Source organism: Notamacropus eugenii, chromosome 4 (genome assembly GCF_028372415.1).
Source record: "Notamacropus eugenii isolate mMacEug1 chromosome 4, mMacEug1.pri_v2, whole genome shotgun sequence".
Classification (NCBI taxonomy): Eukaryota; Metazoa; Chordata; class Mammalia; order Diprotodontia; family Macropodidae; genus Notamacropus; species Notamacropus eugenii.
Window position 1 is genome coordinate 341397906 of NC_092875.1, and position 17875 is coordinate 341415780.

The following is a 17875-nucleotide window of genomic DNA, read 5'->3' on the forward strand; positions in this document are numbered from 1 at the left end:
TGGCACTATTCACTGACTCTTCTTATAAGTCTAACTTCAGGTATAGATAGCAAAAAAGGCTGTCCAAGCCACTGATCCGTGAAGCCAGCAAGCCTGTGAGATGCTGGTATGAACTGCAAAAAGGTGATCTCATGAGAAGGTTGGGAGAACGTCTGTTCAGCCTGACCTGAGGTAGGATTCTCCTGACTCAATTTCCCCACTGACACCTGGCAGACTTTAAGCCTGGCTGAATGCCAGCTGACAATCTAATCCCGCCTGGAATTGACATGAAGTTAGGGAGATGTTGTTTCCCTGAAATGTCCCTACTGTTAGTGGCAATTTCCTATAACCAAAAGTTTTGTAAGCATAATACCAGATCTATTAAACAATAGATTGTTGGTATGGGAACATCTGAGGTTAAGTCTAAAATTAAGCTACTAGGCTTAGGATTTTAGACTAACAACGCTACGTTAGGGTCCTTTAATTCTTAGTGGTAGCATGGGAACAGTTACATTGAGGGCCTATGAGGTTAACATACATAGTTAATAGTATTTTTGTCTCAGCTGGATAATGTTAATAGAAGAATGGTTCGTGGTTTATATTGTAGATGCTTTAAAAGAAGCATCACATGACCAGAAGTTGAAATTGTTTTATAACGTTATATGTACTGTGTAAAAATGATTATTTATTATACTTATGTATGTACTAGAGCCTGTTATTAATTCCTTAGTGAAATCTCATCCTCCTGATGGGAGAAATAATGAATTAATGTAAAATGTAAAAGCTGGGTTCTAACATGAATTTTTTTTTTCCATTCATAAAACTTTTATTCCACTTACATCAACTTAATGCACATTTTCTTAACAATTACGCTTGGATTGTTCATGAAAATAAGACATCAAACAAAGCTAGCCATCATCTCAAGTTATTTCTCTGTTAACTATTTTTACAGCACATGCATATTAGGCAAGTATCAAAAAAATCACAAAAGCAAAAAACCTAAAAAAAGTTAAATACATGGGTTTTTTGTTTTACTGCTGTGATATACAGTGATATACAGTGACTTTATGAATATCAAGCAATTCATTTTTATTGCATTTTTACTTGTTCTTAGGTTGCCTAAACCATTTAAATACAAATAAAATGTGTGTAGCAAAAATAATGAAAGCAAATAGCAGGTAACTACAAATAACGGAATGTGAACCGTTTCTGCCCTCCTCCAGAGTAAAATTGACTGGGTTAAAACTTTGTCTTAAGGAACACTTTTGCAACAACAATCATAAAGGTGTACACATTGAGATTGTGTATTCCACAGATACACATGGAATGACATGTAATATCAGTGGGACATCAATTTCTACACCTGTGGCTGGAACCAATTATCCCTTTATCCCCCCACCATGACAAACCAATATGTAGGCAGTTTTCTTTGTTTAGACAAGGAAACTGTTTTAACACTAGCCTTATGAAATCACAATGTATACGTCAAACATGTAAAACGTGTACAAAAATTCCATATCCTCATATTGGTCACCTCAGATGAAAACAGATAACTCCCCAAATGTTAACTGGCTCTACTCCCCTAATACTAAACATAAAAATCACATGGGAAATATAGAAATCCAAATAGAAGTAACATAAACCTGCCATAAATCGTAAACAAGAACTATTTGTGGGACAGCATGGATGACAAATGGTCTACTGTGTCAATTTTAGAATGAGGCAGACAACAGTTGGAAGACTGGTTAGTTCTCCCCTCCTCCTGCTTCAGCTTCATCTCCTTGGGTGTCTGATGTCCACAATGTCAAGTTGTCTCTCCGTAACTGTATTATTAGTGTGCTGTCTTCATATGATTCTTCACTTAATGTATCAAGTTCAGCAATGGCTTCATTAAAAGCTGTCTTTGCAAAGGAGCAGACTTTCTCTGGAGAGTTCAGGATCTCCTAATAGAACACAGAGAAGTTCAATGCCAGACCCAATCTTACAGGATGCATTGGTTACATCTCCTTTTTGCTGATTTCAAATGCTTCTTGATATGCTTGTTCCACTATTCCTTTCTTGTCATCACCAGCAGCAACCTTAGCCAAATAACGGTAGTAGTCTCCTTTCATTTTCAAATAGAAAAGTTTGCTTTCTGCTTGTGAAGCATTGAATCAAGAACTTTTCCAACAGAGACAGTATATCATTGCAGATATCTCTTAGTTTGGTCTCAATTTTCTCTCTGTATTCTCAGACCATCTGCTGCTTTTTCTCAGCACCTTCCGTCTTTTGCTCAATACTTGAAACAACCTTTCAAGATGACCATCAGGCCCCTATGACATTTTTGTAAGCAACAGAGAGAAGATTCCTCTCCTCATTGGATAATTCAGCTCCTTGCTCAGTTACAGACTTCATGCAGGCTGCCATGTCATCATACCTCTCAGCTGTTCTGCACCAGCTCATTTTTATTCACGACTAAATGTTCTGTGCCCAGAGTGAGTGGTGGCAGATGGACGGACGCGGGGTTCAGCAGTCTCTGGGCAGCAGCAGTGGCCCTAACATGAATTTCTTAAACATGCCAATTGGTCAAATTTCTAATTTTGATTTGGTAAGAGTATAAAGTATAAAGATAAGAGTATAAAGCTTAGGAATAGTAATCTAAAATTGTATTAAGGTCAATTTTGTAGGAGAGTGGACATCTGGATTTCTACAAGAAGATAAAGGGAAGAAGAAGCTGAGATGCTGTGCCGAAGACAGCTTGAAAGAGCATGCAGACCAGAAAACTACATCAGATGATGTTCCTTCCCAGACTGCTGTATGAGATGGAACTTCTAAAAGGATAATTCATTGATTTGCCTTTTTCTTCTGAGTGTCTTCATCTGTATTTATGAAAGGGGGCTGCCCCCTTGTAATTTGTCAATGTGTTTGTCAACTTTGCTTCCTTCCTATATTCATATAAAGGGGAGACAGATGAAGGGAAGAATTCATAGGGGAAAGAAAGTGAGGAGGTATTGATTGGATTTAGATGTGGAAACAGAAATATTAATAAAGAGAAAAAGGGGGAGAAAGGGGGGTGGAGCCAAGATGGCGGAGTGAAAGCAACGACTCACCTAAGCTCCTGGACAAACTCCTCTGGATATCTCTGAAAGGAGAATCTGACCAAACTTTGGAGGTGTGGAATCCAGTGGGTGACAGACTTTGACAGATTCGGAGCCCAGGTTAGACTGGAAGGTCCATGGGAAGGATCTGTTCCGCGGGAGTAAGCCCCCAGCACACAGCACAGCGCGGTCAGCGCAGCAGGGTGGAAGGGACCTGAGAAGCCCGAGAGTGGCGGGCGAAACCAGCGGAGCAGGAGACAAGCCAAACCGAGCCAGTGAGAGCCGCTGAGCGCCAGATATCAGCGCAGCAGCCCTTGAAACCTTCAGCCTGAAGACTAAACTTCGGTAAGTCACTTGAACTTCCAGGAGCCAGGATGGCGGAGTGATCAGTAAATGCTCTCTCCTCCCCGCTGATGACCATGAAAGAACCATAAAATATTTCCCCAGATAAATCCTGGATCACTGGGAACAGCAGAAGGGGGCAAATAGTCTCATAACACCACAGGCTAGAAAAATAGCAAAGGGGGATTCTTCCCACTGTGGCGGAGGCGATCTGGAAGGACAGACGACCCAGGGCAGAGAAAATTCGCACTGAGACCCAGGCAAGCCTCAGAGCCGGGAGACAAGCCCCAGGAGGGGCGGGAACACGCATTAGCTTCTAGGCATGCCCCAGCCCTCCAGGGGAAAAGGGAAGACAATAGGGAAGCTGGGATCACCATCCCCTGACCTTGCCTTTGCCTCAGGTCAGCTGAGGAGATCTCCTGAGACCAGACCACCCCTCCCACACACCTAACAAGCTAACCCCAGGGTTGATCTGGGAAACAAAAAACAAAAACCTGCTTTTAGCCTCGACACACATCAGCTCAACACAAAGATCTGTACCTTCTGACTGAAAGAACCAGAAGCTACAACACTCAGCCAACATCATGAATCGGAAAAAGCAGATGAAAAGTGAAAAAACCATAGAATCTTTCTATGGGGATAAGGACCAAAACACAAACACCAAAGAGGTCAGAGCTGAGACTGTACTTCCATCTGAAACCTCAGAAGGGACTATGAATTTCTCGCAAGCTCAACTAGATTACCTGGAACAGCTGAAGAAGGAAATAAAAGAAAAACTGGCCAATGATTTTAAAATTATAAAAAAAGAATTCACTGATGAGAACATCACTCTGAAAAGGAAAACTGAACAAATGGAAAAGGAAGTTCAAAAATTAACTGGAGAAAATAATTCCCTAAAAGGAAGAGTTAATCAAACGGAAAAGGAAACCCAAAACCTAATTAGGAAAATTGATCAAATGGAAAAGGAAACACAAAACCTAACTGGAAAAATTGGTCGAATGGAAAAAGAAGTACAAAAATTAAATGGAGAAAATAGCTCCTTAAAGGGAAAAATTGGTCAGATGGAAAAGGAGATGCAAAAGTTAACTGAAGAAAACAATACGATGAAGATTAGAATTGGGCAAGTAGAAACTAATGACTCAATGAGGCAACAAGAATCAGTCAAACAAAATCTAAAGAATGAAAAGATAGAAGAAAATGTAAAATATTTAATTGGAAAAACAACTGACCTGGAAAAGAGATCCAGGAGAGAAAATCTAAGAATTATTGGCCTGCCAGAAACCCATGATGAAGAAAAGAGTCTGGACAATATCTTCCAGGAAATCATCAAGGAAAACTGCCCAGAAGTACTAGACCCAGAGGGCAAAATAGTCATCGAAAGAATCCACCGTTCCCCTCCCGAAAGGGATCCCAAACTCAAAACCCCAAGAAATATCGTTGCCAAATGCCAGAGCTATCAAGTGAAGGAGAAAATACTACAAGCAGCCAGAAAGAAACAATTCAAATATCAAGGACATACAGTCAGGATCACACAGGACCTTGCAGCTTCTACATTAAAAGATCGAAAGAATTGGAACCCAATATTCCGTAAGGCAAAGGAGTTGGGACTTCAACCAAGGATCAACTACCCAGCAAAGTTCAGCATAACATTTCAGGCAAGGAGAAAGTCATTCAACGAAATAAGGGATTTCCACAGCTTCCTGACCAAAACACCAGAACTCAATAGACAATTTGATCTTCAAATGCAGGTCTCCAGAGAATCATAAAAAGGTAAACAGGGGGGAAAAAACAAAAACAAAAACTTGCTACTCAATTAGGGCAAACTGTTTACCTCCCTATAAGGGAAGATGATACCTGTTAATCTTGAGAACTGTGCAGCTATTATGATAAAAGGGATATATGTAGAGGGAACGGGTATAAAGTAAATGATGTCATGTCAAAAATATGATTTAAGTATGAGAAGGGATTGTAATAGGAGGTGTGAAAAGGGGGAAGCAGAAAATGGCAAATTGTATCACAGGAAGAAGTACAAAACTATAGTAGAGGGAAGGAGGGGAGGGAGATGAGCATTGTTTGAGAGGTACTCTCATCTGATTTGTTTAAAGGAGGGAACAATAATCTTAAGTAGATAATCCTAACTAGCTCTATAGGTAGTAGGAGGGGAAGGGGGAAGAAAGGGGAGGGTAGCTAAAAGGGAGGAAAGAAGCAATAAGAGTAAAGGGGAGTAAAAGGGAGGGGGGCTAAAAGAAGGAGGGGAAAGCTGCAGGAGGAGGGGGAGAAAAGTGAATACTATTGAGGAGGGGTAGGGAGACGGGAGAGCTAAAAGCACAAATGGTGGGAAAGAGGTTGGAGGGAAATACACAGATTGTAATCATAACTGTGGACGTGAATGGAATGAACTCTCCCATAAAACGGAGACGGATAGCAGAATGGATTAAAAGCCATAATCCAACAATATGCTGCTTACAAGAAACACATTTGAAACGGGGGGATACACATAGGATAAAGGTCAAAGGATGGAGCAGAATATATTGTGCTTCAGCTCATGTAAGAAAGGCAGGAGTAGCAATCCTAATCTCAGACAAAGCAAAAGCAGAAATAGATCTAATCAAAAGGGATAAGGATGGAAACTATATCCTGCTAAAAGGCACCATAGACAATGAAGCAATATCATTACTAAACATGTATGCTCCAAGTGGTATAGCATCCAAATTCTTAGAGGAGAGGTTGGGGGAGTTGAAGGAAGAAATTGATAGCAAAACTATACTAGTGGGGGACCTCAACCTCCCCCTCTCTGAACTCGATAAATCTAACCTCAAAATAAACAAGAAAGAGGTTAAGGAGGTAAATAAAACTCTGGATAAGGTAGATATGATAGATCTTTGGAGAAAATTAAATGGGAATAGAAAGGAATATACCTTTTTCTCAGCGGTACATGGAACATTTACAAAAATTGACCATGTACTAGGACATAAAAATCTCACAATCCAGTGCAGAAAGGTAGAGATAATCAATGCATCCTTTTCAGATCATAATGCATTAAAAATTACATGTAATAAAAGGCCATGGAAAGAGAAACCAAAAATCAATTGGAAACTAAATAATCTAATTCTAAAGAAGGGTTGGGTTAAAGAAGAAATCATAGAAACAATCAACAATTTCATTCAAGAGAATGACAATAGTGAGACAACATACCAAAACTTATGGGATACTGCAAAAGCAGTTATTAGGGAAAGTTTTATATCTTTGAATGCTTACATAAATAAAATAGAGAAAGAGGAGATCAATGACTTAGGCTTGCAGTTGAAAAAGCTAGAAAAAGACCAAACTGAAAATCCCCAAGTAAATACAAAATTAGAAATACTGAAAACCAAAGGAGAGATTAATAAAATTGAAATTAAGAAAACTATTGAATTAATAAATAAAACCAATAGTTCGTTTTATGAAAAAACTAATAAAATTGATAAACCTTTGGTCAATCTGATTAAAAAAAAGAAAGAAGAAACTCAAATTACTAATATTAAAAATGAAAGGGGTGAACTCACCTCCAATGAGGAGGAAATTAAAACAATAATTAGAAACTACTTTGCCCAACTTTATGCCCACAAATTTGATAATCTAAATGAGATGGATGAATATTTTAAAAAATACAAATTGCCCAGATTAACAGAAGAGGAAGTTGAATACTTAAACAACCCCATCTCAGAAAAAGAAATTGAACAAGCCATCAATGAACTCCCTAGGAAAAAATCTCCAGGGCCAGATGGATTCACAAGTGAATTCTATCAAACATTTAAAGAACAGTTAATTCCAATACTATATAGACTATTTTTGAAAATTGGGGAAGAAGGAGTCCTCCCAAATTCTTTCTATGATACAAATATGGTTTTGATACCCAAACCAGGAAGAGACAAAACAGAGGAAGAAAATTATAGACCAATTTCCCTAATGAATATAGATGCAAAAATTTTAAATAAGATTTTAGCAAAACAAATACAGCATCTTATCACGAGATTAATACATTATGATCAGGTAGGATTCATACCAGGACTACAGGGCTGGTTCAATATTAGGAAAACTATTAGCATTATCGATCACATCAACAACAAAGCTAACAAAAACCACATGATTATCTCAATAGATGCAGAAAAAGCTTTTGACAAAATACAACACCCATTCCTACTAAAAACACTGGAGAACGTAGGAATAAAGGGAACTTTCCATAAAATAATAAGCAGTATCTATTTAAAACCTTCAGCAAGCATTATATGCAATGGGGATAAGCTAGATGCATTCCCAATAAGATCAGGGGTGAAACAAGGTTGTCCATTATCACCACTATTATTCAATATGGTACTAGAAATGTTAGCTGTAGCAATTAGACAAGATAAAGATATTCAAGGAATAAGAATAGCCAAAGGAGAAACTAAGTTATCACTCTTTGCAGATGATATGATGATTTACCTAGAGAATCCCAGAGATTCAAATAAAAAATTACTTGAATTAATAAACAACTTTGGCAAAGTTGCAGGTTACAAAATAAACCCACACAAATCTTCTGCGTTCCTATATATTAGCAACAAAGTCCAACAGCAAGAGATAGAAAGAGAAATCCCATTTAAAGCTAGGGTAGACAGTATAAAATACTTAGGAGTCTACCTGCCAAAACAAACCCAGGGATTATATGAACACAATTACAAGACACTTTTTGCACAAATAAAGTCAGATTTAAGTAAGTGGAAAAACATTAGTTGCTCATGGGTAGACTGTGCTAATATAATAAAAATGACAATTCTACCTAAATTAATATACTTATTTAGTGCCATACCAATTAAACTATCAGACAATTATTTTCTAGAGCTGGATAAAATAATATCAAAATTCATTTGGAAAAACAAAAGGTCCAGAATATCAAAGGGACTAATGAAAAGAAATGCTTGGGAAGGTGGCCTAGCGCTACCAGACCTCAAACTGTACTATAAAGCAGCAATTATCAAAACCACTTGGTATTGGCTAAGAAACAGAGAGGTAGACAAGTGGAATAGACTTGGCACTCAGGATGCAGTAGGCAAGGAATATAGCAACCTTCTGTTTGATAAACCCAAGGACCCCAGCTTCTGGGATAAGAACTCATTGTTTGACAAAAATTGCTGGGAAAACTGGATAACAGTGTGGTGGAAATTAGGCATAGACCCATACCTGACACCGTACACAAGAATAAAGTACAAATGGGTACATGATTTAGGTATAAAGATTGATACCATGAATAAACTGGAGAAGCAAGGAATAGTGTATTTATCAGATCTATGGAGAAGGGAAGAATTCTTTACTAAAGGAGAGATAGAAAGCATTATAAAATGCAAAATGGATAACTTTGATTACATTAAACTGAGAAGTTTTTGCACAACCAAACCAATGCAACCAAAACCCGGAGGGATGTAGTAAATTGGGAAAGAATTTTTACAGCTAAGCTCGGGGATAAAGGCCTCATTTCTAGAATATATAGAGAACTGACTCATATGTATAATCATACAAGTCATTCCCCAATTGATAAATGGTCAAAGGATATGAACAGGCAATTTTCAGAGGAAGAAATTAAAGATATCTATAATCATATGAAAAAATGCTCTAAATCACTATTGATTAGAGAGATGCAAATCAAAACACCTCTGAGGTACCACATCACACCTATAAGATTGGCAAACATGACAGAACAAGAAAATGATAAATGCTGGAGAGGATGTGGGAGAGTTGGAACACTAATTCATTGTTGGTGGAGCTGCGAGCGCATCCAACCATTCTGGAGAGCAATTTGGAACTATGCCCAAAGGGCTACAAAAATGTGCATACCCTTTGACCCAGCAATGTCGCTACTAGGACTATATCCCCAAGAGATCATAAAAATGGGAAAGGGTCCCACATGTACAAAAATATTTATAGCAGCACTCTATGTAGTTGCCAAAAACTGGAAGTCAAGGGGATGTCCATCAATTGGGGAATGGCTGAATAAATTATGGTATATGAATGTAATGGAGTACTATTGTGCCATAAGAAATGATGAACAAGAAGACTTCAGAGAGGCCTGGAAGGACTTATATGACCTGATGCTGAGTGAAAGGAGCAGAACCAGGAGAACTTTGTGCACAGCAACGACCACAGTGTGCAAGAGTTTTTTCTGGTAGACTTGGAATTCTGTAATAACGCAAAAACTTCTTATAAAAAAAAAAAATCCCAAAGGTGGTTCTCAAGGCAAAATGCCTTCCACACTCAGAGAAAGAAATATGGAAGTCATTCACAAAATGTAGCCGATCATGTTTGTGTATGTGTATGTGTTTGTGTATCATGTTTTGATTTGTTATATGATTTCTTTCATTTATTTTAGTCTGACTACATAGCATGACTATAGTGAAAATATACTCAATAGGAAAGTATGTGTAGAACCTATACAGAATTGTACGCAGTCGTGGGGAGGGAGGGGGGTAGTAGGGGGTAGGTGTGGGGGAGATAAAATCTCAATTGTATGGCAGTGATTGTTAAACATTAAAAAATAATAATTAAAAAAAAATAAAGAGAAAAAGGGGGGAGTTTGTAGAAAACAAGGAAGTTCTGTTTCCACAGCTTTGGGTAATCAGAATTGTGACCTAGCATGGTCAGGTAAAGGTCAGAAATTTGTGCACAGGCTTGATGAGCTATTTGAAGGAAAGCCTGTCAGAGGGGAGAACATGAAGTCACATGGCCAGAGGACAGTAGGGCACTGAGTCCAAAATTCAAAACACTATAAGAAACTTCCATTATTCTGAACATATTGTAGTCTTCCTGTAGCCTTACTGGAAACTACTTGTTCATTCAAGGAAATGAATGTAGAAGGCCCTTCCTCTTCTGAACCCTATTTAATACATTTTCCTCAATACCCCTTTATGTGTCAAGTTCGTCCCTAACAAGGGGATTAAGGGGGATGCAAAAGTTGTACCTGTCTCAGTTGACCCCATCTAAAGGTAGAGGTAGTTGCTCCCCCCTTTTGCTGGACCCTGCCAGAAGGGTGATTAGGGAATGCTGTAGAAGTTGTGCTCCCATTATCAGCAATCCTCCTGAGAAAACTAGTCTAGAATAAAGTGAGATTATTAACCCCTTCTTAGTGTCTTTCCTGTCTGACCAAATCAAGAGTGAAGCTGTGCTAGCAGCTCTCCTGTGTGCTGTGTTTATCTGTCTTACAGAATGTTTTGTGAATATTTAACTCTAAACGACACATTTTAGGAGGGACACTGGAAAACTGGAGAAAATCTAAGGTTAACATGCTTAAGGCATCTAAAACCATATTATATGAGGAATAACTGAAAGATTGGAGAACACTTAGCAATTAGAAGAAAAGAAATCTAAGAATTGCTAAGACTTAAAATGTCTTAAGTCTTAAAATGCCAAAAAGGCACGTGGAAATAGTCTCCACAGCTTAAGACACAAAATTGGGAGCAGTAAATAAAAATTCTCAAGTAGTGACCAATCAAAAAGCACTTAGGTTAAAAGCAGTACCTACCCTCCCGGAACTCAAATTCTAACAGAAGAGATATATAAAGATTTAGGTACATACAATATAAAAGGAAGGGAAGGGGAATGGGAAAAGTGTTTGACTAAGTGCGCTAGGTACTTAAGCACTTTTATCTCCATTGATTCTCACAACAACCCTGGGAGGTAAATACTGGTAACATTTAATATCCTTTTGGACTTTAATAAGGGCCAGAATTTGAATTAATCAGTCAGAAGGAGAACCTAGACCTAACAGTCTCTTTGTTCTCTGAAGTAAACTCAGAGAATACCTCTTCTTATGGCAACAAGGCCAGATGGGGCTGACTAAATATACTTTATGAGACCCTTAACCCAAGACGCTATCTTGAATAATGGGACTTTCTCCATATCTTAATATTTTGTGGACATATACTATGTTATGGCATGTTAATGGTAAAGAAAAAAAATATCCTGGGTCATAATTTCAATTGAAACTTTGTCAACTCTCTTATTGTATTTACAACCTATTCAATTAAGAAAATTCCTTCCTCATGGAATAGATAAACACATAGAGACCATAAATCTGAGGGACACAGACAGACATCCTTGGATTGTCCTAAAACAGATTTAAGCCTGGTCATTCCTGTAACAGTCAGTCAGAGGTTTACTTCTGGCTCCATGGCCATGTAACCTCTAGTTTTAAGGGAATAAACAATATGCATTTGGCCTGTTTGCCTTTTTTAATCAAACTTCCAAGTCGACAGTACTATTATTATTCCCATTTTATAGTTGAAGAAACTGTGGCAGAGAGAGGTTAAGTGACTTTCCCAAGGTCAAAAAAACAGCATATGTCTGAGCATAGAGTTGAATTAAAGCCTTCCTGACTTCAGTTTGGGATGCTGAGAATCCTAAAATCCAAGGGTACAGGGGATGTGACTGGAAAGAATTTGACCACTCAAGCTTTCTTTCAGTCAGAGTAAGGAGGTTTTCTTATAACATCAGCTAGGTGGGCAAGATTCCTAGAAAATCTGCTATTGTATTGCCAAATAAAAGCTGCCAGATTCTAAGAATCTGCCCAATTTAATGGGGGTAAAATTGGTACTTACATGCAAGAAAAGACTATGAGAAGATCTGAATGGGATTAAGGAGTGGTAAATAGCCTGGGGTGATCCAGGTGCAGCCAAACAAAGGAGTTAAGTGGTCAGAGAGCCACAATCAAAAAGATTATTGGGTAGACTGGGATGGGCAAGAGGCAGCAGGCCAATGCCAGGGATCTGGGCTGCTGAGACGTATGGGAAAGTTCAGGGGCTGGGTTGTGTCCAAAAGATAAAGTCTTTTCTTTTTAGGGGTCCAGCACGAATCCCATAATCCCATCATATCCACTATGCCAAAGCAGATGGGAAGAAATCACATGGGTGAAGACACTAGGATAATTGGCCCATAAATAAAGTGTTAAGCAGAATTAAAAAAACGAAATTCAAATGAAATTATGAAGGTAAAGAAAATTTATTTATTTATTTACAAATAAATATTTAGACAATACTGACAGTATTGTCAAAGCTGTTTTTAGATATTACAAAAACACAATTACCTTTTTAAAATAATATAAAAATTTTCAAAATGTGAAACTCAAGCAGGTGAGTGAGGTTTTTACATTTTAATGCAAATTTTCTACTTTACTTAAAGTGTGTATCTGTTAACATTGAATATTTTGACACAATTATCCTCTCCACAGCTTGCCAGCTGTAACCACTCACTGCTCTCAGGGTCATCATGTCCAGCTCTTCCAGTACAATTCCTCCAGCACAGTTTTTTGACAGTGAGTGTATGAGTTTGCCTGTAATAAAGACAGAAAAGTCGTAAGACAAAAATGTATCTTTGCAAACTATAACTGCAAAACAAATTAAGATTTGACCTTAATTTCACCACTTAATTAATGCCCCCCAAAAAATCTATGCCTAAAATGCACACACTTTTTAATCCAAAGATCCTACTTGCTAGACCCATACTCCAAGGAGGTAAAAACAGAAAGGAAGGTCCAAGTAATAAAAGTAGCAGTGAAAAAGTGAATTCTCCTCCCTAGTTACCTACCCTGTCTTTTGCGCCAAGCAAGAAGTTCCCAATATCTCCCATTCTCCCTTTTTCTGTCTCTATTTCTCCTAGACTGTAAATGTCTAGAATAGATCCTACTTTTATCAGACTGCTATCAACAGTCTGAGTGATGGGAGAAAGAAAACATTTTGGGACTGGAATATATTATTATGCTTTTGAAGGAAGAAAGAGTTTCATTTTTCTGCACCTGGGTCTCTGCATGTGTATAAAAACTGGATTTAGCTTATTGCACAAAATACACTAACTTTTGTTCAACTCAAATAAAACAAGTATTGTCTGTAGGGAGTGGGACACAGAAATACCTAGGATTTGTTTCTATGCATCTGGTCCAATCTGAAGATGCTGGTTGCTGGAGAGTCCTTTCCCATGTATACAAGCAGATCTTTCCACACTCTAATCCTAATGCAACAACATATCTTTAAAAAAAAAGACAGCAAAAAGTATTAAAATTACTTCTATTATCACCAATGTCACTTCCTAAACTTAAGGTGTTAATTGAGCATCAAACCTCAACAACAGCAGGACTGTATAACCAATTTATAAGCATTTGCTATCAGGATCCAAAGGAACCAACCACTTCTTAAGGAAAACATGCCTATATCTGATTCTCTGCTGGGAAAGCCTTTGATGAGTGAGTCTAATGTTTGCCACAATACTCGGTTTTCCGTTAAACGTTCTGTCACACAGAGAGACTACAAATCTACATCTTGGTCCCTTTTTTATCTTTGCTGTTGTGTTGTTTCAGTCATGTCCAACTCTTCACAACCCCATTTGGAGTTTTCATGGCAGAGATACTAGAGTGGTGTGCCATTTCCTTCTCCAGCTTATTTTACAGATGAGGAAACTGAGGCAAGTAGAGTGAAGTGACTTGCCCAGGGTCACACAGGTAGTAAGTGTCTGAGGTCACATTTGAACTCAGGAAGAGGAATCTTCCTGACTCCAGGCTGGTGCTCTGTGCACTATGGTGCCGCCTAGCTGCCTCTTATTTATCTAGTTTGATTAATTTTAACTAGCTTAAGGACAACTCCGAAATGCCAGGAGTCCTCACAAAGGAAGTTAGAAGAGGAACAAATGCTAGGAAGGCAAACAATACTGCTGGCCATTTCAGAGTTTGGCCTTACAATGAACAAGTGAGAATTAAGGTATTCTCATCGTTAACGTGAAATCTAAGAAAGCAGCCATACCTTCTGGCAAGGGTAAGCACCGGGCTGACGCTGATGGCGGTGACTGCATCGCCTGCATCCAAGACTGAAGAGCAGGGCCCAATATTACAGATGCGGCTGTCTTCTGTAGCACCAGCAGAGTTGCACTCACCCCAGACTACAACCTAAGCCAGACACACAGAGGAACAAATTACAAAGCTGTGTATGGTGGAACAAAAATATCCTTGACATCTGAGGTCACAGACAAGTCTATCAGGAAAACATTTCTTTTCCCCTGGGATGCTCCCTGCAGGTTTCTTCTGGAATAGATATTCCATAAATAAGCCCATTCTCAGGTGTTCCAAGGTATGGTACAGGGACACAAAGGATTTTTTAAAATTCATATTTGACATTTCTTTCACACTTGAATTTGCATATGTACATGTTAAAGTATTACACCCAACATGATTAAGTTACATAGTTACACACAGAAAACTAAAGGAGGCAAAACCCTACTTACTCTACTTCTCCTCAGTTTACTTCATAAAGGTGTAGTAACCAAGCACTATTAAAAATGAGTGGGCCTCACTGTTCTAAGCTCTGGAAAAGTCTTTTGATCTGGTGAGATTTTGTAAGACAGGGTGATCTAACCAAAGAACCTGTTTTCTTGGAAATGTACATGGACCCATCTTCTAATCCTGATTCCATTTAAGTAGTAGTTAAAGAAGAAATTAAAGGGGAATTGGGCTGGGATTCCCAAATGGAGAGGAGATCTGATGAGCATGCCAAGTAGCCTTTATCTGAGTCACTGATAAACATATTAAATAGCATCAACCAAGCAATCATCCATGGGGCACTGTGTTAAAGAACACAGAGATAATGGAAGCAAGCTATCTGATTATAATCCAGCCTTCATTCTCAGATACAATGGCAGGTTCTTTACCTATCTCTTCAGGAAAAATCATAAATATTAGGGGAAGGTCTCCTTTCCCAAATGTCCATCTCTCTTGGTGATGGAAATCTAGAGCAATACCCAAGAGTGATTTCTTCTGTGTTTTCAAACAGTTGTTAATTTAGAGTAAGAGGTCATTTTAGTTCAGCCTCTTTAGTGTACAGATAAGGAAGACGAGGCCTGGACAGATCATGTGCCTTGTCCTCCATGTCTTAGAATTTTATACTTTCTTCCAGACTCATTTGCCACCTTCTTTCTTGGTGAAGCCCTTCCTAATCCTAACTACTAATTCCACCCTTCTCCCAACTTTTGTTAATGCCTTTCCATGTACATGGAGGCAGTCTAGTGCAGTGGGCAGAAAGCTGGCCCTGAAACCAGGAAGACATGAGTTTCAGTCCTGCCCCAGACATATATAGACTATGTAACGGGGATCAGTAAGTCCCTTATCCTCTCAGTTAAATAAAGAAAACTGCCTAGAGCACTATTCAATTTGCAAAGAAGGTACTGACCTGCATTGGGAGAGGGAGTTTCCTCATCTGCTATTTCTCTGTAACAATGAAATCACAGGTCCACTTTCTATCCTTTTATATGTTTGTGCTATTTTTCTATAGTAGAATGTCAGCTACTTGAGGGCAGAGATTATTTCAGTTTTATCTCTGTTTAGCACAGCATTTAGCACAGTGCCTGACATATACAAGGCACTTCACTGATTATTCGTTGATTGATTGGTTGCTCATGGAACTTGAAAAGGATGTATGACACATGGGTGATAGGATCCAAAAAGATCCTGACAGATTGGAACACTAGGATGAATCTAGAGGATGAAATTCAAGAAAGATAAATGTAAAAATTTATAACTGGTATTAAAAAAATCAACTTCCCATGCACAAGATGGAGGGGTGTGGAAGGGAACAGAGTTAGACAACAGGCTCTCTGAAAATGATCTAAAGGTTTCAGTGAACTCTAAGTTCACTATGACTCAGCAGGATGATATGACAGGTCTCCCCATAAGTCAATGATATCTTAGATAGTGTCAAGAAGGCACTGCTTGGGGCATCACAGTTTAATAAAGACACCGGTGGGCTGCAGGGGAACCAGGATGGTGAAGGGCCTGAGTCCATGTCAGAGAGAAGTTAATAAAAGGAGCTAGGCACGTTTACTCTGCAGGAAAGAGGACTCAGGAGGGCCAATGATAATCGCTGTTGTGACAAGAGTAATTCAGTTCTGTCTGGCAGAAATAAGAGCATTTGGTGGAAGTTAAAAAGAGGCCAGTGGAGGCTTGTCAGGAAAATGTTCCTACAATCAGAACTATCCTATGAGCTGAAAAGGCAAATGAGGAATTTTCTCCTCCCTGGAAATCTCTGGAGCAGAGGCTAGAAACCCACTGGTCAGGGGATGCTGCTGGTCAGGCAGGCAACCGGTAGCTCAGGGTTTACTGCAGACTCTATGTTTGCTGAGGTCTTTTCTATCTTCAAAATTCTATGATTCTGTCATCATTTTTAACGAGAAATAATGTCTTTCTCCTTCTTCCTGCTTCTTCCTTTAACTTCCTCAGCCCCCTCCCCTGGTACTTTCTATCCTTTAGTTTATCGCTTAATCTAAATGCTCCTTGTTAAAAAGTTTTCATGACAGCAGCTCAAGCTCTTTAAATAAAGTCTTAAAAGATTTAACATATTTAAAAAAAAAAAATCACCTTTTTGTCACGACTCCCTGTGAAGAAATATCTGCTGTCAGGGCTCCAATCACAACACCAAATGATTCTGCTATGTACAGTTGTGTTTTTGTCTGTGAATGCACAGAGACTAAAAGCTGGTTCTGGAAAAAAAAAAGTATGTATCCACAGTTAAAAAATCATCTCCTCAATGAGAGATGGCTATTTTTTTTTTACCCTTTATAAAGCCATATTTTAAAGATGATGCTTAGCAACTCATTCTGTATAGTACATGTTTTTGTGAAACTACATTGCTAAACTGTTTTGTATTATGTAAATAGAGCTACTGACCTGAAATCAGTAGGACACATACTTTTTTGTTGTTTTTCCAATAGTGGGGATGGATTTCTGCTAACCAAGTACTCTTGTGATCAGTGGGTATATTTGAGACAGCTAGCTCGGGGTTCAATTTAGGGGCAGTGATGCCATGGACAATAAGATTAAAGGCACATTATCGCAAAATCATTTTCTTTTCCTTTCCAGTAGAAATAACTCTTGCTCTTCAGACAAGAACTATGTAGCCCAAATATCAAACTTAATCTACTTATGCCTGCTGTATACATTTTACAAGGAGAATTTTGGAAGATGGAAGTGAAATAGTCTCCTGAGAAACCAAGTCCTTAAGGGCCAGAGACCAAATGGATTAAAATGTGTACACCCAATAATCTCTACCAGATTCAGGGAAAATTGCACATAACAGGACTGAGTCAGACAAAAATACTCCAGAATTACTGGTAAATAAATATACCAAATCATTCTCAAGAAGGAAAACTGAAAGACTTGGTACCAGGAATCTTGTTTTCTTGGTTTCATCCCAGGGTTAAAAGGCATTCAAAAGAAAACAACCTCTTGGAATTTAAAGAATATTTCCTCAGGCCTAGCTGAGGCTGCAGGCAGAAGACAGCCAAGAGATCAGAGGGGATGAGGAAGGGCTGAAAGCTCTCTAAGTTGAACTGTTATAATGCAGACTGAAGCTTTGGTACCTGTATAACCTGGGACTTAACAAGGTCCCTGGTCCCCTAATAAAGTCCCATCTTAAGCTCACTTGTAAATATCAAAG

At 38.6% G+C, this 17875-nt stretch overlaps 1 protein-coding gene and 1 pseudogene across 3 annotated transcripts in view; both read right to left on the reverse strand.

Annotated features, from left to right (window-relative positions):
* Window positions 1-772: 772 nt before the first annotated feature.
* Window positions 773-2397, reverse strand: LOC140501521 (14-3-3 protein zeta pseudogene; annotated as a pseudogene).
* A 9988-nt stretch (window positions 2398-12385) lies between these two features.
* ELP2 (elongator acetyltransferase complex subunit 2) overlaps window positions 12386-17875 on the reverse strand; it is a 48224-nt gene continuing 42734 nt past the window's right edge. For 2 of the 3 annotated variants that reach the window (XM_072605271.1, XM_072605273.1), the window contains 4 exons: window positions 16798-16919; window positions 14195-14337; window positions 13313-13426; window positions 12386-12735 (listed from right to left, as the gene is read on the reverse strand). In XM_072605271.1, the coding sequence (XP_072461372.1) occupies window positions 12579-12735; window positions 13313-13426; window positions 14195-14337; window positions 16798-16919 (536 nt within the window). In that variant the 3' untranslated portion in view covers window positions 12386-12578. Of the gene's footprint in view, window positions 12736-13312; window positions 13427-14194; window positions 14338-15739; window positions 15919-16797; window positions 16920-17875 lie in introns of those variants that run through there. The other variant, XM_072605272.1, reaches the window with a different exon arrangement.